Source organism: Podarcis bocagei, assembly GCF_964188305.1.
Source record: "Podarcis bocagei genome assembly, chromosome: 11".
NCBI lineage: Eukaryota > Metazoa > Chordata > Lepidosauria > Squamata > Lacertidae > Podarcis > Podarcis bocagei.
In genome coordinates, this window is record NC_138136.1 from 49,765,368 (window position 1) to 49,789,484 (window position 24,117).

The following is a 24,117-nucleotide window of genomic DNA, read 5'->3' on the forward strand; positions in this document are numbered from 1 at the left end:
GTGGCTGAACTAATCCCACCCCTACCACATGCTGACCTATGTGAGGGAACTCAGCTGAAGGGCACCATCATATGCTTGCTGCAGAGTTGACTCTTCACCTCCACGCTTAGAGGAAGTAAACACTATTCATGTGTGAAAGGTTCCCCCTTGTTATGTACTGAGTTGAATAGGATCCAAAATGCATCAGTCTGATTGCCCCTAGAACAATAGGATCCAGAATGCAGCAGTCTGATTGGTCCACAGGAACCACCCGATCCAGCTCCAGGTGGAAGTGAATCTGCAACCTGATTGGCCTACAAGTGAATCCTGGAATTAGCCAGTCATGTGGGGCCCATTTTGTAAACAATGTATATAAAGCAGATATTCTGGGGGAACTTCCATTCCTCCTCACCACTATGAGCTGAATAAAGAGCACGAAAACCACTCTCAACTCCGAGTATATTTCACCCCCCCTTATTTGTTTGTGTTTATTTTGTCTTGGTTTTGAGTTGCTAAAATCCTGGTTTTCACCCTGTTCCCCTTTTCTTTTGTCCTTCCTTTCCAAGTCCTCCTCCTCATGGGTCCCTTTGTGAGTTTCATTTTTTAAAGTGATCGTTCTTACAGAATGATAGCCTTTTATAAATGTAGTGAGCTGCTTTGGGAACTCCTCTGAAAAAACACAACAAGTACCAATCCAATAAACAAACAAACAAACAAACAAGCCATGTGAATGAAAACAGTTCAAATCTGGTTTAAATTTATAGTTCATGTAACCCCTAGTCAACTTTCGTCAAGAATTTTCACTGGAAGCAGTGACATTTTTGCATTGAGAGAGTCCATTCAATTATTAAAAGCTTGGGAGTAAGGACTCTGCATGTTCACATTGGAAACTGACGTGGAAAGACTTTGTAATGGGCTTTCTATTATTTAAATTTGCTCTTGGGCATAAGCACAGATGGGGGGTTGGGGGAGAAGAAATGAACATAAAGTCAAATGTTTAAATAGACCTCTGTGAAATTCTCTCATCCCCCACCAGCTTCCAGAAGGCCTATTCTGTGGGAAAATCCAGGATAATAGACTTTATTCAACTGGTAGGATTAGTAGGGTGCTTCCAAACTGTTGCTGCTTTCACGGGAAATTCAATCACATGCCAGCAAATTCAGGTTGCACCATTGTAACTGATTGGGAAGTCTCACGCAACCAACCTGCTTCCTTTAGCAGACCAGACCATTTGCAATAAGAACAGTGATGGGACAATCACTGAAAAACATCATCTCACTTACCTGCAAAAAAGTTGGTATATATGCTCATTAAATAGCTAACTTACCTATTCTCCCTTGCAAACAAATCTGAAAGCACCCAGTGACCTGTTAAGGCAAGGTTTTTGCACCCCCTGATCATATTTTTTTTTAATTAATATATGCACAGTCTTATAAGTATGCTATAAAGAACAAACCGTAATAATTGCCAGTGTCCATTGTGATTATTGCAATAAAGAGTGCAGTAATGGCAGCGCTCAATCTTTGCTCTTTGTTTCAGAACCAGGTGTTGGGCTGGGCATTGGTGTTTGCTGTCTCACGCTGGAGAACAGCCTTCCAGGAATTTATATCCACAGCCTGGCCCCAGGATCAGTGGCAAAGATGGATGGAAGGTTAAGGTTAGTCAACCACAAATATTGTTATGCTGATGTCAGTGTCCTGTCAACATGGGTCTGGTTGTTTTGGTTTTCCCAATGTACAGTGGTACCTCGAGTTACATAGGCTTCAGGTTACATACGCTTCAGGTTACAGACTCCGCTAAGCCAGAAATAGTGCTTCAGGTTAAGAACTTTGCTTCAGGATAAGAGCAGAAATCGTGCTCTGGCAGCGTGGCAGCAGCAGGAGGCCCCATTAGCTAAAGTGGTGCTTCAGTTTAAGAACAGTTTCAGGTTAAGAATGGACCTCTGGAACGAATTAAGTACTTAACCTTAAGGACCACTGTAATGCCTATATATTTGGTTCGAAAAATTGGTTCCCAGTGATACCATTGGGAATACAAAGGCGCCTAGTGGCCTCCATGCACCTCACCTGGTCTAAGTGGTGGTATGGCACCCTGGATATAAACATAAGGATATAAACATAAGAAAGTAAAAAATTGCTGCCAAACTTTATTTGGCAGTGGTGAGGAAGGCTTTCACCAGCCTGCCTGTTAAGCTTTAGAGACTGTTATAAGCAGGCACACCTGAAGTTTCTCATGTTGGGAGCCATGGAATCTGCATTGCCTGTGGCTCCCGGTGGCCCTGGGCATTTCGGGCATGGTGATTTCATACAGCTGTGATCTAATGGTAACTTCACACTGACTCTTAATAGCCAGATAAGTTTGAGGAAAAAAAGAGAGAGGACAGGGCTTAGGGGAATGGCATTGTAGAAATCCTCGTTTTGAATTTTCATTTTTTTAAGACCCAACTCATCCCCGCATCTCTGCCATAAATGCATCAGCTGGCCAGCCAATCCTCTCCACCCATTTCCTTTACAGTGGTACCTCGGGTTACATATGCTTCAGGTTACATATGCTTCAGGTTACACACTCCGCTAACCCAGAAATAGTGCTTCAGGTTAATAACTTTGCTTCAGGATAAGAACAGAAATTGGGCTCCGGCGGTGCGGCGGCAGCAGGAGGCCCCATTAGCTAAAGTGGTGCTTCAGGTTAAGAACAGTTTCAGGTTAAGAACGGACCTCCGGAACGAATTAAGTACATACAGGTACCACTGTATGGGAATAATCATATTGACCTGCCTTACAGAGCTGTTTTGGGGGTTATTGATAGAATTTGTTTTGCTTTTATTTATTTTAGTTCCCCGGCACCCCTTTTTTTAAAATTCCACTTTCCAGAGCCCAAACACACACCCCCACACACAAACGTAAAACTAAAACCACAGGAGAAAACACACCCTAGTCTGCACCAGCAGTCCAGATAAAACAAATGAAAGAATTTTATAGGATATAAAAAGGAAAAGCAGCCATAATTTAAAATATAGCTCAACATCTTTAACTAAAAGCAGATTGAAGTGAAAAGATATTAAAGCCTGGGGCCAATTCTTTCCTTGAAGAATTGTCCAACTCCATATGTGCCCACTTGACCACTTCAGTCTATGGAACTGCCCCTTTTACATGTGGCACACAATGTTCGTTGCACACTTGAGAGAAGCCAATCTTTTAGTGTGACAACATCCATTCACTGGAACTCCCTGCCTATTAATATTAGGCAGGCACCTTTCTTGTACTGCTTTCAGCATATGCTAAAAATATTTTTGTTTAGGCAAGCCTGCTCAGATACGTACCGAAATTTTATTGTGTTTGGTTGTTTTAAAACCGTCTGTTTTTCTAATTTTATTCTATCCGGTATTTTCAAGGTATACTTTCATCGCAGCTTTTAAGAAAATGAACATGTCATACTATTTTATGTAAACTGCTTCATTATACGTTTTGATTAAGCAAGTACATAAACCTTGCTAAGTAAAAATAAATAAAATAAAGACCCGAGGGAGTTCCATAGGTACAGGGATACCACTGAAAAGGCCTCACCTCCTGTTTAATTGACTCTGCTGAAAGGCCTACAAGCAGGGCCTCTATGGCCGATCTTAAGGCCTAGACAGATTGATATGTGCTCAGCCAGTCACTGGACGTGAATCACCTTGAACTCCCAATAGCTTCTTCGGCAATCACTCGTCGCCGAGTAAGATTGTCTTCCATAAACACGGTTTTAGCAGTGAGTCCATAAGTGACTGTGGAGGCCAATTCTGGATCTACACATCCTTCCACAGTGGAGACATAGGTTTCTGGGTGGGAGTTGATCATGGTGTGGATCTGCCAAGCGTGCCTTCCTCTTAGCACGTTTCTCCCTTGCGTCCTGAATTCTAGTGTCTTCAAAGCCCATGACACCTTTGGTAAAGCCTGTTCTCCAACTGGAGCACTTCTCAGTTGTCAGTGTGTATACTACATTTTTTAAAAACTCTTTTGTTGACCACCAGTATTGCACTTTCCATTTTTAAGTTCGGAATAGTTGCTTTGGAAGACGATCATCAGGCATCCGCACAACATGACCAGTCCAACAAAGTTGATGTTGAAGAATTCATTAGCTGCAGAATAAGCTGCCTTGAGAAAAGCAGGGTAAAGGTATTCAGAAATGAATGCGTGAGCAAACAAACAATGAGTACGATGCTACGTGGACCAGGCATCTGATTTAGGATAAAAGCAATTCCTGGACTCGGCAGTTGGCGTGTGTTTGCACTCTGTAAGAATGTCCATGCCTCATCTTATCAGCTGCATGTGTTTGCTCCCTTAGCCGTGGGGATCAGATCCTGGAAGCAGATTCGGTCAGTTTGCGTCATGCGGCTCTGAGTGAAGCGTATGCCATTTTGAGCGAATGTGGCCCTGGCCCAGTTAGCCTTATCATTAGCCGCCATCCCAACCCAAAGGTAAGGAGACATGCAACCTGGGCCATTACTGACCCACACCTTTATTATCCTCAAATGTCTGAAATAGATGCACATGTAGAAATACCGTAAATTTCGCTCCAAAACACGCACTTTTTTGCTCCGAGAAAGTAAGGGAAAATGCCTGTGCGTGTTAAGGAGCGAATGCACGGATCAGAGCCATGGCTGCCATCAGTCAGGCAAAGCGGGAGCCACTTACACGCTCTACGAGGCTCTCACTTTGCTTTCTTTAAAGCGACCTGGAGCCAGGAAGGAGGGAGGGAAGGAGAGCCATAGCAGCAAAGCCGGCAGCAGCCGCTTACACGGGAGGAGGGACAGACGCTAGCAAAGGTCTGCGCGCTCTCTAAACAGAGCAATGAGGCTGCAGAGAGACGGCAGGAAAGATAAAATTTAAGCAACCAGCAGCAAAATAAAACCAACCTCGAGCTCTGAGCCAGCGCAGTGAAAACCAGGAAGTAAAAAAAAAGGCTGGGGAGGGCATGAGGGAGAGGGGAAAACTTCGCAAATCCCCGCGTCTCAGCTGATCGGCTGGGACGGAGCAGCTTGTTTTCAGGCAGGATAGATTTGAGCATTGTCTGGGTCCTAGTGCCCCTACCGCTTTGTTGTGCTCCATTCTATTGCTGCTGGTGGCTGCTTATCGTTCAGGCTGCAAGGAGGAGCGCTTTTACACAGCTAATGGCGAATCCCCTGCAATCAAAGTCCTCCTCACTTGCTCAAATCTATTCCGCCTCAAAACAGGGAGCGGAAGGAAAAGGCTGCAAATTGTTAAATGGAAAAAAAAACCCAGGCACAGGGCAAATACCTTAAGTATACCTTTAAAGCAACAGTGCTCTTTCCCTCCCTCCTCCCCGCGGAAAAGCTCCTTGTCCCTTGAGTTCTTTTCCTTCCCTCCCCACTTAAAACTTGGTTACAAAGCACGGATCCACATGGATCCTCAGGATTTTTGCATTGGGCTACCCCAAACTCACTGTCAGATCACATGTCTGTGGCCACAGCATGAACCATAAAAATCATACATCCACTGTTTCATTTAGAATATTTTTTCCTCGTTTTCCTCCTCTAAAAACCACATGCGTGTTATGGTCAGATGCGTGTTATAGAGCGAAAAATACGGTACTTTATTGCAACAGGGCATCCATGCATCTTCATCCAAATGTGTCATTAAGCTTAATTCCCAGTAGTTCCAGTTTAGAGGAGTTTTTTGTGACCCCCTTTAAAATCAATGGGAGTGTTGCTGCTAAAAGTTTCCACCCAGTGGGTTTGAACCTCTCTCACAACCCCAAAATAGAAGTGCTAGTTACCACCTTTCTAGCCCTGCATATTTCAGAGAGCAGATTTGCTTACATTTCCTCTCCTTCCTACAAGGCTCTTCTCCATCCTGTATCCTATCTCTATCCTATAAGATAGGGTGTAGGATGGAGAAGGGCCTTTTTTGTGTTGGCACTTAAGTTGTGGAAAGCAAAGGTGTGGCAGGCCTTAGACCGGCACAACTATCAGAGGATTGCCTAGTGCGTTTTGACCAGTGATCCTCCTCAGGAGCAAAAGGTGTCCATATTTCCTACTCATATATCCTACTTCTTGGAGGAAGTTGTTTTAATTGGTGTACCAGAAGAGGACAGGTTTGTCCTTCTCCCAAAAGCAATGCTGGGAGGGAGAAGGAGTTTCCATTGAATACAAACAGCTTTTCCTTCCTTGAGGAAGGTGCTCTCCCGCCTCCCAGCAGCTGATGCAAGCATGCTTTGTTCTTGTTTGTTCCTTTAAAGTTCTGCCATTATCCACTATCCACCTGGTGTCCTGCCCAGTGTCACACATGGGGCGAGTGGGCATGGCTCCCCAAAATGTCCTGGCTTGCCAAGTTTGGCCTATGAGCCAAAGGTTCCCCACCCCTGATATAGGAGAACATCCTTCCCCAGGAAATTCCACAAAGCCCACTTCTGTAGCTTGTAAGTAAAGTCCTTCATATTTCAGAGAGTGCCTTGTGTTTTGGAGTGGACATTTTTCCATTATTTTGCAATTTTACAGCTTTTTAAGTTTCACTTCTGTTGAACTTGTCTAGTTTTACATGAAAACATTGTTTATTTTAATTTTTGCTTGTTGAAAGCATTTATACCCTGCTCTTTAAGCCCAAAAGGCTCTCAGTGCATATTAATGATGACGATACATGCATATGCGTATACAAAAGGCATCCTTCTTTAAATATCCATGTTTTTATAGCTAATCTACATTCCATCACACAGAATATTTTTGTTACCATATTACCTGGTATTCGGGGGTTTTATGTCCTTCCAAAACCATTACCACAAAATATATTTTTCTCCCTTTTTTCATTACTCTGAGTGAATGTGACATTAAAACCTCATTTAAACTGCTGAGTTTGCTTTGGGGTTAATTCTGTTCTTCTCTAGTCAACGAAGTTCTGATTTCTGATCCACCCACGTGCCTGATTTTAATTCTCGAAAGATGCATTTGATTTCCACTGGCATTACAAACCACAAAAGTTGATTGTGCATTTCAATTCCTTTCCAGCTCCCACATTTAAATCCAAACACTGTACAGTATATTGTTTATTGGGAGTAAAAGTATCCGAGGCTTGGGTGGGCAGTTAAAAAACAAACCCACAGACCACCGATTTCATTTTGGCTTTAAAAAATAAGTATGGATTTTATTAATGTGTATCTCAGAGCATACAAAATAATCTACAGCCAGACGGATGTGGACACGCTCCTTGAAGAAGCACAGTGACCACCTGCCTCCTTGACCCCTTGACCATATGGGCTTCTTAGAACAAGCCATAGGGAGTTGACTGGGTGGGTCCAGGGAGGGAGTAATGCCTCACTGAAGAAGGGGGAGGTACGATCTGCCTTGAAGTAGGCGGTGGTGCAGCCCCTTCATAAGAAGACCACCCGAGAACCAGGAGTGTTAAATGACTTTGGCCCCAGTTGCAAATATCTCCTTTCTGGACAAGGCTCTTGTTGCAGTTCTGGCATGGAGGAAGCTGATTATTTCCATCTATTGCAGTCTGGCTTCAGGCCTGGTTATGGCACTGAAACTGCCTTGGCCGCTTTTGTTGGTGACATTTATCAACATGAGGGAGAGAAATGGGGAGCGTGGGGTGCAATCCTGCTCATTCTCCTTGATTTCTCTATAGCTGTTGCTTCTGTGGACCTTCTGAGGGTGGGGGTTAGGGGCGCTGTACTTCAGTGGTTCTGCTTCAACCTCCAGGGATGTGGGTGATGTCCTGTCATGTGGGTCAGGGTTCCATATTGTCCCCTTTGTTACTCACCATCCACTCATCTGACTGGGTTGCCCCAACCACTCTGAGCAGTTTCCAACAGAATATAAAAACCACACATGATACACCAGACATTAAAAACTTCCCAATACAGGGCTGCCTTCAGATATCTATGGAAGGTCATAATTGGTTATCTCCTTGACATATGGTGGGAGGGCGTTCCACAGGACGGGCGCCACTACTGAGAAGGCCCTCTGCCTGGTTCCCTGTAACCAGTTCTCACAATAAGAGAACCACTGAGGAACCTTGGAGCTGGACCTCGGCGTCTGGGCTGAAAGATGGGGTCAGAGGTGCTCCTTCAGGTATATCAATATGCAGATGACATCCAGCTCTCTCTCTCTGTTCCATCTGAATCAGGAGAGTCAGTTGAGGTGTTTAGACTATGTTTGGAGGTCATGTTGGGTTGGATATGGGCCAGTAAACCGAAGCTGAATCCTGAAGAGACATTGGTGTCCAAAATTAATTCTCACATCCAGGAGGCAAGGAGGTAGGCTGCCCTGAATGGGGTTGCATTCCTCTGGAAGGAGCAGATTTGCAGTTTGGGAGTGCTCCTGGTTTCAGGTGGCCTCTGTGGCTAGGAGCACCTTTTTCCAGCTTTGACTGGTTTGCCAGTTGTGGTGCCTTTTGGACAAAGCAATTGTACTCCATACTCTGATAACTTCCTGATTGGATTATTGCAATCAGCTGTATGTGTCCTTGGAGATTACTTGGAACCTTCAATTTCAACATAGATTATTGGCTGGGGTTGCATTTAGATATAAAAATATGTATAATAAATCATCGAGAACCAGAAATCTTGCAGTGAGCATCCTTTGCTGTATAAACTTTAGTGTACTTTTTTCAACTTCACATTAGGTTTCTGAACAAGAAATGGATGAAGCCATTGCCCGCACCACTCAGAGAGAAAGCAAGGACGCTTCTTCCCCTCACACCACAGGTACGAGCTCATTTGCTTTTAACACTGCATCCTATTGGTCTGTTATTTACTCCAGAGGTCGCTAATGTTTTTGGCCGTATGGGTGCACTTGGAATTTTGAGAGAGAGTCATGGGCACTCCCCTCTCTGGTTAGCTCTCTTCCCCCTCAGGTCACCTTCCTCTCCCACTTACAGGGGGAAAGTTCACATTCCCAGGGGTTCGGGGAAAAGTAGATCGAGTAGGATTAAAACAGGCCCTCTTCCATTTCTGTGCTTTTACATGGGATGAAAAGCACGACAAAAGTGCTCTTTATCTAAGGCATAAAAGGTAAAGGGACCCCTGACCATTAGGTCCAGTCGTGGCTGACTCTGGGGTTGTGGCGCTCATCTCGCTTTATTGGCCGAGGGAGCCAGCGTACAGCTTCCGGGTCATGTGGCCAGCATGACTAAGCCACTTCTGGCGAACCAGAGCAGCACACGGAAACACCGTTTACCTTCCCACTGGAGTGGTACCTATTTATCTACATGCACTTTGATGTGCTTTTGAACTGCTAGGTTGGCAGGAGCAGGGACCGAGCTACGGGAGCTCACCCCGTCACGGAGATTCAAACCATCGACCTTCTGATCGACAAGTCCTAGGCTCTGTGGTTTAACCCACAGCGCAACCCGCGTCCCTATCTAAGGCATAAATCCTCATTAATTTTTATATACGACAAAACCATAGACAAAAAAACGATTAGGCAAAGTAAGGAGAATTGTTGGTGTACCAGTTGTAGCTGGGCCATGCCAGACACTTCTTTAGGTAGATCCACTCAGTTATTTCCACAACACAGTATCTCAAATGACTGGCTGTTAGATTCTCGCCTCTTCCAAATATTGAATATGATTTGTTAGATGTTACTTCTCAAGGAGTGGGGCTCCTTACTCTGGGGCCCTGAACAGTCACATGTTGTACATTGATCCCCAAGATATTGAAACCTCACCTTACTCCCCACCATGCACAGACTCCAGTTAGACTGATAATAATGGCTTATGTGCAAGTAGTTTTTCAATCTGAAATCTTCACTGTCTAACCAAATTGTATTTAACAGGGAATCTGCCCAAAAGCCCATCGCCTAGTGTGAAGTCCAAGCAGACAGAAGCCTCCTCACCCTTGAGCTGGACAATGAAGCGTTTCTTGGAGCCAGGGAGCCGGGTAAAATAATTAAAATTCAACAATATGATTTGTGTTTTGAGTGTGAACTTCAGTTGATCATTATATTGCTTGGGGAATGTTATGTATTAAGATTAGTGGCAGTTCTCACTCAGGGCCACCAGTATGTAAATGAAGGATTGAAAACTGTCGCTCCTGATTGGTTAGCTGGTTGTGAGTTGTTACTGTTTCAAGTTACTTAGTATTATATAAAGCAGCCAGCTAGGTTGCAGTCAGTCTGATTCCAGGAGCAGTTCTAACTGCTGAAATAAAGAGATGTGAATCCAACAGAGCTGTGTCCTTCATCCATCTTTTCCACTATTCAACAGGGAAAATCCTGGAGCTTCCTCACACACATATCCACTTTTGTGAGCATCCTAGGGAAGTGGCTAAAAATATAAAATGGTTAAAACATCTTCACCAACCTCCCACAATCCAAAAGCCCAGCCCCTCAAACATACGTTGACTGCCAACACACCATACATCAAAAGCCCATGTCTTCCCCCAAAGAATTCTGGGGATTGTAGTTTACTCCTCACAGAGCTACAGTTCCTTTCACCGTTGACAAACTATTGTTCCCAGGATCCTTTGGGGGAAGTCATGTGCTGCAGCTCTACCCTTGAAGCTGTTGTGGGAAGGGGAGCCAGCATAGAAGAGAGCAAAGATGTGTTTTTCCACCCTCATCTCACAATGTAACAATGTGCCAGAGCACAGAGGGTTGTAGCAAATGTAGCTTGACAATGGAACAAGTTATGTATTAATATAAGAAGAAGCCTGTTGCATCGCACCAAAGGCCAATCCAGACCAGATTACTGGTGGCCAACCAGTTGCCCATGGGAAGCCTGTTTTAACCTTTAAAAGCTGGTCAAAAACTTTTACGTGCTGCCCAGCTAATGCAGGCAACGAAGAAAACACCTTTCCATAGCGGTTAGCTGCTTTTCTCTGACTTTTACATGTTTGTGGTTTTTATTGTCTATAGATATTCTTGTTGTAATCTTTTTTTAATATAATTTCAAAAATATATATATGGCACTGCTCTAATTGACCACCCTGCCCCCCCCCCGGGCTTTATTTCAGCAGGGATCCATCAATTCTGAAACGGAGTTTTCCCAATACTTCTTACAAGACGGAGCAAGCCAGCTGTCACTTTCAGAGACTACAATAACTGGCTCTAGCGATGAGGAGCCGCTCCGGCCAAAGAGTGGGAGCAGCTCCTTAGATGAATGTTTTCCTTCTCCTGGTATTCCAGGTAAGCGAGGGTGACAATGCATGGAACCTGAAAGATGTTTGACGGTTACTCCCTTTGTTACTGCCTTTTTTATGCATTGTCTTGAGTTTTTGGCTTGGAAGAGGATGAGGATATCGGGCTGTATCCAAAGTAGAGCAAAGCAACATCTCCCATTGGCATGAGGATTTCTTCTTGTGCAACAGGACTTCTCACCTTCTTTCTCCTGCAACCCCTAAATCTATTTCCCCAACCCGCCAGATGTCAGGCTTCAGGGAATTAGCTCCCCCCACCCCCCACCCCCCCGGTGGCAGTAGATAAGCAGAACAAGGGAAAGGGAGTCTTCTTACCAGTTAGAAACTTTAATAATGACAGCAAGAGAACAAAGAATCCATCTCCTAAAATGGTGGTGCTCCCAATTAAGGATATCATTACATCCCCATATCTACGTCACTCCTACGTCATGGAATCTGAGCTTGCCCCCTCTATGCTTTGTGTACTTTCTGTTCAGCCACTTTATGAGCTCTTCTTGACCTTGGGGAGAGCGAAGGAATGCTTGCCAGAGACAGTGAACCTGTTAACCCTCTCTCTCCCAGTGTTTCTTCTCCTAGCTGTTCCCCATCCAGAATTTCCCAGCTTCTGCCTTCTGAACTATGCCCCTCTGCAAGCCGCTGTTCCAAATCTTTACTGTCCTCCTGCTCCTGGGAAGATTCAGGATCAGGGGGAAGGGGAAGGCTCCCACCATTCCTCCTCAGTGCAGCCCTCCTCAGCACAGTCCCTGACATCGGAGCAGATTTGGGTAGCACATGGTGGTGGGGGAGGGGGAAGTCTTGTTGCACTATCAAAAGTTCTTGTACTGGTGGGACTTGTTGGTTGGCTACCACCAATTTTCTGGTGGTTGTTGTTTTTTTTAGTCATTAAGTTGCAAAATCATAATCTCATGCATTCTTCCCTAGCTACCAAAGAATCGGGCATATGCGATTCACCGAGTAGTGGAAACAACTCACCCGGTCCCTTCAATAAGCAAAGGGAGAATACTACCCGGCACGTTAGCTTCAGCGATAGCCCCAAAGGTCCGCGTACCTCCTTCCAGAGGCAGCGGAGACTTGCTTTCTATGATGGTGACGCAAGCGACGAGGATGAGTTTTCCAAGCAAGATGGCGCTCGACTACAAAGGGGACCAAGACCCAAAGGCCAGAGGAAGGCAGAGGGCAACTATGAGCTTGCCACTGCAACTTCTCCTGTCAAAGGTGGCTCAACAAACCCAGAAAGAGAACCAGGGACAAATTTGCACAACGATCCAGCTGCCGCTGGCTTTAGGGATCCGTCAGACAGCGCTGCCGAGCACGCAGCGGACTCCCCTTTCCTCCCGGTCAAATCATTTGATTACGCGAACGTGCCTGAGCTTCACCCGGGTCACCTGAGCTTGAAGGAGTTTCGGGAGGCGCAGCTGGAGTCCAAGAGATCCCCTAAGCTGGAGCACAAAGCTGTCACTCGAGTCAAAAGCCTGATGAGCATCGAATACCATGGCATCCCGCGGCAGAAGAACGAGGAGCACAGCGCTTCGAACAGAGCTAGCGGGAGGATGCTTCCACATCTCCGGAAGAGCGAAACACAGGAGAGTCCTCTTGGGCAGAGCCACCCAGAAGCAGTCACCTTAACTCGGAATGAAAATGAATCGTTTGGCCTTGACCTGGAAATCCATGCCATCCCCTTGCGTGTCGTGATAACAGGCTTGCGGCCGGGAGGAGCAGCTGAAAGGGTACTCGCTTTGAATTTTCCCTGCTTTTTGTGTTTCCTGATAGGATATCAGTACTGAAGGAAGCCCAGCATATGCAAGGAAATTTAGGGTGCTGTTAAGTCTTATTGAGCATTGAACTCAGCAGGGCTTCCTTTTGAATAAACATATATAGGGTGATGCTGTTAAAGAGTTATATTCAGCGGCAGCGTTAATTTTGTGGGTCTTCCAGTTTCCTCAACCCCTGCAAAAAGATGCTGTTATTAATGGGAGGTCTTGGCAGCGCATACCTATCCTAGCTGGTTTCAACTAAAGAGTCAATGGGGAAAATTCACTGTTCCGAACGAATCCATTTTTGTAATTACAGCAGTGATCATTGCCACTCTGCCAGTTTTGCGGGATGAGTGATTGGAGCCGTATAGAGAGCAAGTCGTTTAGAAGCAGAAAATATTAATTTTTTAAAGGCCCGTAGCTCCTTGAGAGGGAAGAACAACTGGACTGCCATTTAAGTTTAAAAAATTTAGCTCGTGATTATTTATTCATCTCTTTTACCTAGGCTTGTGGTTTTCAAATTATTATGAAGAGGGCCCCCTTTTGGAAGCCAGCAGTAACTCATCGAAACAAGAAACAGAGGCATCTCATGGCATAGGTGGCATTAGTAAAAATAAAAGGGCAGAATTGTGAATGATAAGTTTATCTATGCTATTAGCCATGCCAAACCTGCTCTGCTTTCCTTTGGACCACATCAGAAAGGCCGAGAGGGAGGTCTTGTCATCTCCGTAGGCTTCGGCACTGTGGAAAGTCACTTCAGTGCTGCTAACACCGTGGTTTGACTTCTCCCCTGGAGGCTCACACCATTGTCTCTTGAGACAGATGGATGCCAACATAGCCACGATAATTTGTAATATTCTGTGTTCAGAGCCAGCCTATCTTGAGTTCCAGATGGTGGGGTCAAGTAATAGGGATAGTGCCATTGTCTTCCTGCCTGATTTTTCAGCTTCTCCAAGACATCTGGCTGGTGGCTGGCTGGTGGACACCACATGCCAGAATAGTTGAGTTCTGCAGTCTTGATCTGGCAAGGTAGTTATTGGCTGCATTCAGGTGTAACAATAAAGCAGGGGTAGACAACATAGTGCCCTCCAGAAGTTCTTGGGCTGCAAGTTCCATCATCTCTGGCCATTGGCCATGCTGACAAGGTGATGGGAGTTGTAGTCTAACAACATAGAGAAGGCACCATTTTGGCTGCCCCTCTGCTAAACCATAATAATAAATAGCTTTATTCTGCCCTCTGAATTGTTTCCTCTGAATGCACCCCTAACTGCAATTTTAACAGGCGTCTATGGGGAAGCTGGTTCCAGGAGATGAGATCCTTGCCATCAACGGAGTCCCAATCCATGGGTTCTCTTACGAGGAGGTCTGCCAATACGTACGAGGTCTCCCCACATCCATCACACTGGAAATCCAGAAAGCTGTTGCTGGTAAGAGGTTTGCTTCCCTTTTGGTACTGCAAGATTTAGCTGGGGTAGGCGATCAGTAAATCTGTGCAGTTGTATGCTGTATATATATTATCTAGGTAAGGAACAAAAGAGGGTTTTAAAAGACAAGAAGCATAAACCAAAGCATCCCTTTGCTGTTACACGGGGAGATACAGAGAAAACGCTTTGCTGTTTTTTCCTTACAGTCAAGCAAGAATCAATTTTATGAAATAAGCAACATGACATTAGCGACTGCCCAATAATAATATTTTTTTAAGCAGATAATAGCTGGGGTGGAGCGGAAAGACCCAAGTCAGGGAGAGGACAGCTCCAACCCTTCACTCTTACCACAGTGTCAATCTAGATTGGGGGCCCCACCACAGCTGCTATTTGCATTGAGATGAAATCACTGGTGGGAACTTTCCTTTGGATAATAATAATAATAATAATAATAATAATAATAATAATAATAAATTTTATTTATATCCCGCCCTCCCCAGCCAAAGCCGGGCTCAGGGCGGCTAACAACAGTCAAATAATCAGTCAAATAATCACACAATCTAAAAATATTTCATTATAAAAATTAATTAAATCAAATTGATGGCAACCAATTAAGCAGAATTATGTGCAGGTTGCCAGAGGAGGGAGTCAGGCTGCGCCCTGACCAAAGGCCTGGCGGAACAACTCTGTCTTGCAGGCCCTGCGGAAAGATGTCAGGTCCCGCAGGGCCCTAGTCTCTTTTGACAGAGCATTCCACCAGTTTGGAGCTGCAGCCGAGAAGGCCCTGGCTCTAGTTGAGGCCAGCCTAACCTCTCTGAGGCCTGGGACCTTGAGGATGTTATTATTTGCAGACCGTAGGTTTCTCTGTGGGGCATACCAGGAGAGGCGGTCCCGTAGGTACGAGGGTCCTAGGCCGTATAGGGCTTTAAAGGTTAAAACCAGCACCTTAAACCTGATCCTGTACTCCACCGGGAGCCAGTGCAGCTGGTATAATACCGGATGAATGTGCTCTCGCAGCGAAGACCCCATAAGGAGTCTCGCCGCGGCATTCTGTATATTCTTCAGATACACTTCAGTATATCTTCAGTGTATCTGAAGAAGTGTGCATGCACACGAAAGCTCATACCAAGAACTAACTTAGTTGGTCTTTAAGGTGCTACTGGAAGGAATTTTTTATTTCGACTATGGCAGACCAACACGGCTACCTATCTGTAATTTAAAAATCATGCAATTGCTATTTGGAGGAACAATGTTATGTATGATTTGGCCCCCAAAAGCTTCCACACGTGCATGCCAACATAGAAAAATATCTTCAGTGGTACTCACTTGGCGGCAAAAATGAGCTCCACACCAGTTTCTCCAATGTGCAAGTTACACCTTGTTGTCAATAAATTGCCTTACAGTGGGTCTCCCAGTCTACAAGTGTTAAACCTTCAACTATTTTACAGCAACAAAATTTACACTGAGGCTGCAATCCTGAGACTTACTTTCCTGAAAGTAAGGCCCACTGGACATAGTGGGACATGCTTCTGAGTAAACTTGCACTGGATTGCAGCGTGAGAGTCAGATGCTGCTCCCTGGAGTGATAAATATACGCTAAGAACATTAGAGCCCTGGGGGATCAGACCAAAGATCTATCTAGTCCAGGAATCCTGTTTCCAGCAGTGGCCAATCAGAAGCCTCCAGGATGCCCACAGGGTTGGGTTAGGGGCATGAGGACAATAACCCCTTCCGCTATTGCTCCCCAGTGATTTGCCATTCAGAGACTGACCTTGTAGCATGCCCACAATAGCCATTTCATGAAATGAAACTATTTTCTTTATTTGTTTAAATCCATTCATTCGTTTGCTCGTGGGTTTGCATACTGCCCTTTAACATCAGTATCCAGGGTGCTTTACAAGTAAACAGATGAAATGTGACAGGACAGAATAAAAATACAATCCAAAACCCAAGAACAGTGCTTTAAACCCACATGTTGTAGCCAACTCAGTTTTACACAGAGTAGACCCACTGAAATTAACAGATCTGAGTTAATCAGATACTTTACTTCAGTGGGACTGCCCTGGGTATGGTTAGCATTCAATAATTCAATACAAGCAATATAATTTTTTCTTTTTTTAAAAGAAAAGAGGCTGACAAATCTAAAGTTCTTTGTATGGCACCAGAAGGGTAATCTGTAATGCATTTTAGGCTCAGATGATCACAGTAGGTAACTTTTTAAAGATAATAATAAAAACAACATTCAGATAAAATTAATTTGCAACTAAAGACTATGATAAATCAGAATTGAATCATAGAATCATAGAGTTGGAAGAGACCACAAGGGCCATCGAGTCCAACCCCCTGCCAAGCAGGAAACACCATCAGAGCACTCCTGACATATGGTTGTCAAGCCTCTGCTTAAAGACCTCCAAAGAAGGAGACTCCACCACACTCCTTGGCAGCAAATTCCAAGGGATGTGTGAAAGAGCCATCACAAACTAGAAACCACACACAGAGTCTCCATAACAACATCATGTTTATCAGTGGCAAAATACATTCAGTGGTCAAATGTATTTGCACATTCAGCTACATGTGAAATAAATGAAGCGAGCTTTTATTTACAAATGTAAAACAAATGCTTTTTTTAAAAAAAATGCTGCACGGGCTGTTTAGGCAGTGCTTCAACTGAAGTGGAACACAAGCTGATTGCTGTTCATAGTGACCATAGGGAATCCCTCGATATTCAGCCCTGAAATCCTATGCGCAGACCCATAAGACGTTGCACCTGGTTCAGAGGCACTCCAGAGGTGCTTCTGAGTTCTAAGTTTCCTCACATCAGGCCAAGATTTCCAAACATTCCTTCCAAGATGGCAGCTGGGTTACAGAGGAACAGATGGTGGCTCAATGTAACAAAAGCTTGCTGGCCTACTTGACAAGGTCAAGCCTGCAATCCTATCCCTTTGGAATATGAAAATACTATTCATAGCGCCGTTCAGACTTCGACAGGATGCATGGTTAAAACAGAGAGGGGTTTTGTTGTGCTGGAGGGTTAAACTGCAAGTGTTAAGAGACTTAAGGCAGAAAATAAAAATTGGGAAACAAAGAAATAGAATTAGTGCAAGAAAAGAGCCCAGACTATTAACTGGATGACCCCGTTCTGATCTTAACTTGGCTTTAAGCATCCTCCCCCTCAAATGGCCTGCCTTATAGGGATGTAGCCTTATAAGGGACGCGGGTGGCGCTGTGGGTAAAACCTCAGTGCCTAGGACTTGCCGATCGTATGGTCGGCGGTTCAAATCTCCGCGGCGGGGTGAGCTCCCGTCTTTCGGTCCCAGCTCCTGCCCACCTAGCAGTTCAAAAGCACCCTTAAGTGCAAGTAGATAAATAGGTACCACTTTATAGCAGGAAGGTAAACAGCATTTCCGTGTGCTGCGGTGGTGCTGGCTCGCCAGAGCAGCTTCGTCACGCTGGCCATGTGACCCGGAAGTGTCTCCAGACACAGCGCTGGCCCCCGGCCTCTTAAGTGAGATGGGCGCACAACCCTAGAGTCGGACACGACTGGCCCGTACAGGCAGGCGTACCTTTACCTTTACCTATAGGGATGTTGTAAGGACTACTAAGAGATAGCAGATGTGTTGTGAAATATACTTTTAGCACTTTATAACATATTATGTAAGTATTTACTTTTAGTTGGATTATATTACCACTATCTGGGAGCATGGTGAAAATTGGTTGAAAGATTCCTATCCATCACTGGACTTCGGCTAGATCTTTAGAAATAAAAACCAGACACTTGTGTACGGTTTGCAATATCGCCTACTTTAGAAGCTGAAATTGGTTCTTTGCTTCCTTCTTTATGCAGCTACGAACCGATTTGCAAATCTCCTTGTATCTTCGGAGGCAGACGAAGCAGTTCAGAGAAATCCAAGCAATATTCTCATGATCGAAGAAGAGAGGAGCTTTGCAAACCACCAAGAACCTTTGCACGGGGGCAACCCCGATTACGTGGCAGAAGGGACAGCGTTGCCGTCTGATGCAAAGACCAATGCAACAGCAGCAGATTCCTTCGAAAGCAGCTATGCTCAGGACAGCACTGTGGTACCATTGAGAGACACGGATGACTTCCTTGGCAAAACACCTTCCTCGGATGAAAAAGATGCTAAGTCTTCATTCATCAGGGACAGGTGTGCCAGGGAAGATGCGGATAGGAGGGGGGAAGATTCCTGTTCTCATTCTGGAGCAGATATAATGAAGAATGACCTTCCAGGTAGGACTCTGAATGATGCCACTAACACACAAGAAATCTTGGGGTTTTCTGTCTTGGATTCCATTAACACGAGCAAGATTTTCACTGTGAACCAAACCCGTTTGAGTAACTATTCCAGGAATTTCAGCAGTTTAAACAAAGACACCCTGGCTGGGATGGAGAGCAAAGTGAACACTGTCCCCAAATCTATGTATGCTACCGCTGAAGATTCCAGTTCAGACACAGAATCTGTAGCGGAAACTCCCAGAGCTTCCCCCTCGCAGCCTGCTTGTGACAATCCTTTGGAGACTCATAAGGCAGTTGAGTCAGACGAGGAGCGAGTTGAACTTTGCTGTCTGAGTAGTGAGCAGCAACAGTTTCCTCAGGAACAGCTGGTCCCACCTACCCCCAAAGTATTTCGTCATCCACCAGAATGCAGTCCTTCTAATGGTGTTTTACAGACTGAAATCAAGGCAGAAATTGGTTCGCTGGAAGGATCCAGTGGGACAGCCTTATTAGAAAAGCCACATTCTCCAAGGCACTTTGGTACAGAACAGGTGGCTCCCTCCACAGCCTTTCCTTCTCCTTCTCAGGTTTCTCCATCTGGGATTGATAGGTTAGATCACAGCAGTGCAGTTTGCTCTTTCCATGATGATGGCCCCTTAAGGAGAGGAGAGAGAATAAGCATGGAAAGCAAAGAAAGGCTTGAGGGGGCATGTGAGGCTTCCAAACGAGATGCCCAAGACATGCACTTGTGCATGACGAAAACCATAAATGGCTGGGACTGCAATCTGCTTGACAAAGACCAATCCAATATGAAGGAGCCATTGCATACAGAAAACGATTTAGCAGCAGATGATGGCAGTCATATGGCTGGTTGCAATTCTGCTCCAGCGAAGAAAGGAACCGGTGATTTGAGCCACTTGAACAAACCAGACAGCCATCCTGTGAACTGTACGTCACAGAGAACAGTCAACAGTCCCAAATCTCCCCTTTTGACAAAATCGAAAGATCTGAGTAAGGCCGCTGCTGCTCACGAATTGCCAGGAAAGAGTGAAAAGGCAAATGCCTCAAAATGTCCAAACGTCAAAATCCAAAGTTCTGGCCAGTGCAAAGTGAGCACAGTAGTCCCACATAGTCCCTCCTCTTCCAAAAAACTGCATCATGAAACTAGAGGGATTCCCCAGAAGAGTATAGCGGAAACTCTTTCAAACAACCAACGGAACAAGCCAGGGCCAAAGTTAAAGGGTCTTATCATTAAAAGCAAGTCCAAGACTCAGTCGGATGCCCCGAGCGCTGCTCCTGCAAAAACCGGCAGCCCTGATCCGAAGAAAGCATCCCTTCCCTTCCAGTCGTCACCCAGGCTTCTCCCAAAGAAAGGCACATCGCTCCATAACTTGGCCACACATTTGGAACCACCCAGCAGGAGCCTTTCGATGGGCTCCAGGATTCTTCAACAGGATGAGGAAAATAAGCCATGTTCAGCCGTGCCTCCAGAATCGCCTCTACCTTTATCAAACGGCGACAGGAGCAGCGTCAAAGCCAAGAAAGATAAACCCATTAGCAGTTTGGAACTTGGCGATTCTGGAACGGCAGAGAATCCTGCAGAGGAAAAAGATGCAGAGGTCACAGGTCAGGTGGTTCTAAATAATGACACAAGAGGTACATCGGATGAACACCACACAAGAGAAAACCCTTCCCAAGTAAATACAGATTCTGAAACGACTCTCTTGAGTAACAGGACGGAAAACCATGTACTGTTGAATCGTGATGGGTGTGAAATCAAGCCGTCGGGATTGCATAACCCTGAGCCTTTTAAAAAAGAGTCTTCGAGCCTCCTTTGTTCCCCTACCCAGCAACCCCAGCCAGGCCAGGAAATTCAGCGGACTTTCATTGAGGTGAGGCTGTCTTCTAGCTCCTTCCCACCACCCTCATTGGTTCCCAAGTTGCCCCTGGAGAAGGAGGAAGGACACGCTAGGTTGGCCAGCAAACCAGAAAGCAATGTTCAGAACATTAGGCAGAGCACCGTTGAGGAAGAAAACATGCACAATGCATTGAAGCCTGTGACAAGGACCTACTCAGTGCCTACCCAGCTATCGAATCATTTGAGGGAGGACAGCCATGTTATGGATTCGCCGACACATTGTGTCCAGGATATCCTGAGCAACGCTTCGGGCGAAAAGTACCCCCATTCAGAGTTGGGCATGCTAAAAATTGTCCACCTCAGTCTGATGAATGGCACGAAAGATGGAATAGAGACGCCTCACAGCGCCCCCAAATCAAACAGTCAAGAATTGCCTTCGACCAATAGCAGCAGCAGCAGAATCGCGGACAAATTGAAAACCTGCAGGAGGAATTATTACTATTATGAGCTCAACTGGCCACATGATCCCATTTCCTCTTTTTCCGTGAAACAGAGAATTAAATCGTTTGAGAACCTTGCCAATTTCGATAGGCCCCTGGTCAAAGCGATAGACATACACTCCACCTCGTTCGGCTCAAAGCTTCCTATTGGTAGAAGGCTGTCAGGCGGTACTTCTGCGGTTTCGGCTAGCAACATCAATGACCCTGTCCAGGCGCTGAGACGTAGTTTGAGTTCCTATTGTGAAAGCGAAACCCCGGCCCCCGCGCAGATGACAAAATCATCAACCAGTGCGGCATTAATGCAACTGCCGCAGAATCCCTCTGAGAACAGCAAAGATGATGCTCATCACTTAGAAAAGGGCGAAAGGTGTGGTGCTTTGGGAGGTCCAAATTGTTTGCCGCCATCTACCCCCACCGTCCGAAGAAGCAGAGCTTCAGGTGGGCACATCAGGCACGCACCCTTGTCCCGCTCTAAGATCCGGGAACTGCGGGCTTTGAGCATGCCCGACCTCGACAAGCTGTGCAGCGAGGACTTCTCTGTGGAATCTGCACCTTCTCATTTCAAAACGGAACTGGAAGTTGCCCCTGCAGCGAGACCTCTTGGCTTTCCCATTGAAACCGAAGCCAGTATGAATGAATGCCCCGGGCTCTCCAGTCTTGTTTCAGCAAGCAGGCAGCATTCGAAGGAAAGTAGTCCCTGGAACAGCAGCTGCGGCACTCCTGGGTCAGCCTCCGATGACGAAGTGCTACAACACGACGCCGACCTGAACAAGACGCACTCGGGGAAGAGCTGGTCAATCAGGTTAGTGGCCTTGTTTCCATTGCACTGGTTTTATGTTGCGAGTGGGTCAGGTCCCAGAGCCTGAAAGCCACACAGCAAAGCATTCCCAGAAGTCACAAGATGTAGGGTGCTTCCGGATTTTGGGGGGTGGGGTGTGAATTTGCAAACAGGTTAATGGACATTGGCAACAAGCTTATAGGATTCTTTCTGGAAAGGGTAAATCCAGATTAAAGGGGGGGGGGTGGACTGACATTTTGTGTGGATTGTACCCAAAAGTTGTATGCATGGGGAGCACTGATTCAATAATAAACACCTATGTGGAAGCAACCCCATATTCTGGGCTACAGACTCTGCACAAAAGCATAAAAATCTTGCTTCCAGGTTTTATAATGAATTGATTTTAGAATGCTGTATTATTTTACTGTTGTTAGCCACTCTGAGCCCAGCTTCAGCTGGGGAGGGTGGGATATAAATAAAAATCTATCATCATCATCATTATCATCTCATTCTGTGCCATGGAAAGCTGGATTCTGCAACAGCGAGCAACTTATGCACAGCAGAAAGCTTTGCGTACTTCCTCTTGTTTTCCTACATTTATTCTGAAACTGTTTTGCATAATCTAGACTGGTTTTGCTAAGCACAGTGAAAGACAAGGGGGGCCGGCACAGGGCACTCATGCCCCTCCACATCAGTCCTACAAACCCTGTTCAGCTTCTTAAACTTCACAAGGCATTGCCCACACGTTTCCAAACATGTATTTGAAGCTGTAAAAATTAGAAACTTGGATACTTTAAAAAAAAAAATATGGATGCAAAGATTTGTTAGAAGCTGTCCTCTGCACCATATACCACATTCTGCTCCTTTTCAGCTCTCTTGCAGAATCACAGCGTACATCCTGCCCTGACTACATTCTGTTGCTTCTTGTTCTCCGCTGCAGCCCCAGTGCTTCTTCTGTTTCTCCCTCTCCCTTAGCTCACCACATCTCCTTCCCTGCCACAACTCCATCTTGAGGAATTGCTGTAGCACAGTGGCAGAGCGCACGCTTTGCATGCAGCAAGTCCCGGGTTCGATTCCCAGCACCTCCAAGCAGGACCGGGAGAAGATTCCTCTCCGAACCTCTGGACTGCTGCTGCCAGTTGGTGTAGAAAATACTTAGCTAGGAGGAACAATATAGTTGGACTAGGTATTGCTCCTCCGAACCAGATTTTGCAGGACAGTGCAAATGTCTTAATTCCTGGCCGTTTCCTCCTTTGGGAATAGAAATTTCTCTTTCTGTTACACCATTATGCAGTCTCATCCAGAGCACCTTTTTTTGCACTTGCATATTTTAGCTTGGATCAACTCTTGGTCTCCACTCTGGATCAGCAGAAATTGCAGTCGGTTCTTTCTTCAGTGACAACAAAATGCGACCTTCCTTCTTTACTCCGGGAGGCCAAAGAACAAGCTGAGGTAAGCCTACACAAGATCAAAATGGCCAATATTTTTCAGCTTACTCGTGGAAAAGGTAAAGGGACCCCTGACCGTTAGGTCCAGTCACGGTCGACTCTGGGGTTGCGGCGCTCATCTCGCTTTATTGGCCAAGAGAGCCGGCGTACAGCTTCCCGGTCATGTGGCCAGCATGACTAAGCCGCTTCTGGCAAACCAGAGCAGCGCACAGAAATGCCGTTTACCTTCCTGCCGGAGCAGTACCTATTTATCTACTTGCACTTTGACGTGCTTTTGAACTGCTAGGTTGGCAGGAGCAGGGAGCTCACCCCGCCACCGGGATTCAAACTGCCGACCTTCTGATCGGCAAGTCCTAGGCTCTGTGGTTTAACCCACAGCGCCACCCGTGTCCCACGTGGAAAAGGTTAGTATTGCTTAAAGGCAGGCTGAGATCTTTCATATATATATTTAAATATTGCATAGGGAGCAAAAGAGGTAATTTGTTGGTGTTTCAGCACCAGATAGATTCTTGAGGATTCAAAAATATTTAAAAAGGCTCCCAAGATCCCAGTAGCCAATTTGGAGCAATGTTTCCACAAGAGGGGCCCTGCTGCTATTTCACAGGTGATCAGCCAAGTTCCTTGTGGCTAGTCAGTGACTCTGGGCTCATGGTCAGTTTTGCCTGCCTCCTGTTCCCAGTAGCTGCTGCTTTGTCACCCTGACCACCATATTCCTTATGCTAATATTAGGGAAACAGTGGAAATTTGATTCAATTTGCATTTAAAGAGAAACTTACCTAATTTGCACTTTCTAATGAACTGAAACAGAGTAATCTTTCGAAAATTTGCTCCTCTCTGAATTTTGCAATGCAAACTAAAGCCAAGTAAGGGGTACAAGAACACACGTACTAGTGCAAGATGTGCACACGAATGCATGTAGTGGTGAAAATAACATGCCACATGCTATTCTCATGTATTTAACATGCTAAACATCCACATGTTATTCTTGTGAATACATTCTAATAGTTTT

General features: G+C 45.5%; 1 protein-coding gene across 6 annotated transcripts in view; it reads left to right on the top strand.

Moving 5' to 3' along the window:
- The window catches only part of PDZD2 (PDZ domain containing 2), a 245,239-nt gene that overhangs the window by 205,622 nt on the left and 15,500 nt on the right, over positions 1-24,117 (top strand). For 5 of the 6 annotated variants that reach the window (XM_081212580.1, XM_081212582.1, XM_081212581.1 and 2 more), the window contains 9 exons: positions 1,519-1,636; positions 4,303-4,435; positions 8,601-8,682; positions 9,752-9,855; positions 10,930-11,101; positions 12,034-12,839; positions 14,149-14,293; positions 18,135-21,684; positions 22,995-23,112. In XM_081212580.1, coding sequence (XP_081068706.1) covers positions 1,519-1,636; positions 4,303-4,435; positions 8,601-8,682; positions 9,752-9,855; positions 10,930-11,101; positions 12,034-12,839; positions 14,149-14,293; positions 18,135-21,684; positions 22,995-23,112 — 5,228 coding nt within the window. The remainder of the gene's footprint in view (positions 1-1,518; positions 1,637-4,302; positions 4,436-8,600; positions 8,683-9,751; positions 9,856-10,929; positions 11,102-12,033; positions 12,840-14,148; positions 14,294-18,134; positions 21,685-22,994; positions 23,113-24,117) is intronic. The other variant, XM_081212583.1, reaches the window with a different exon arrangement.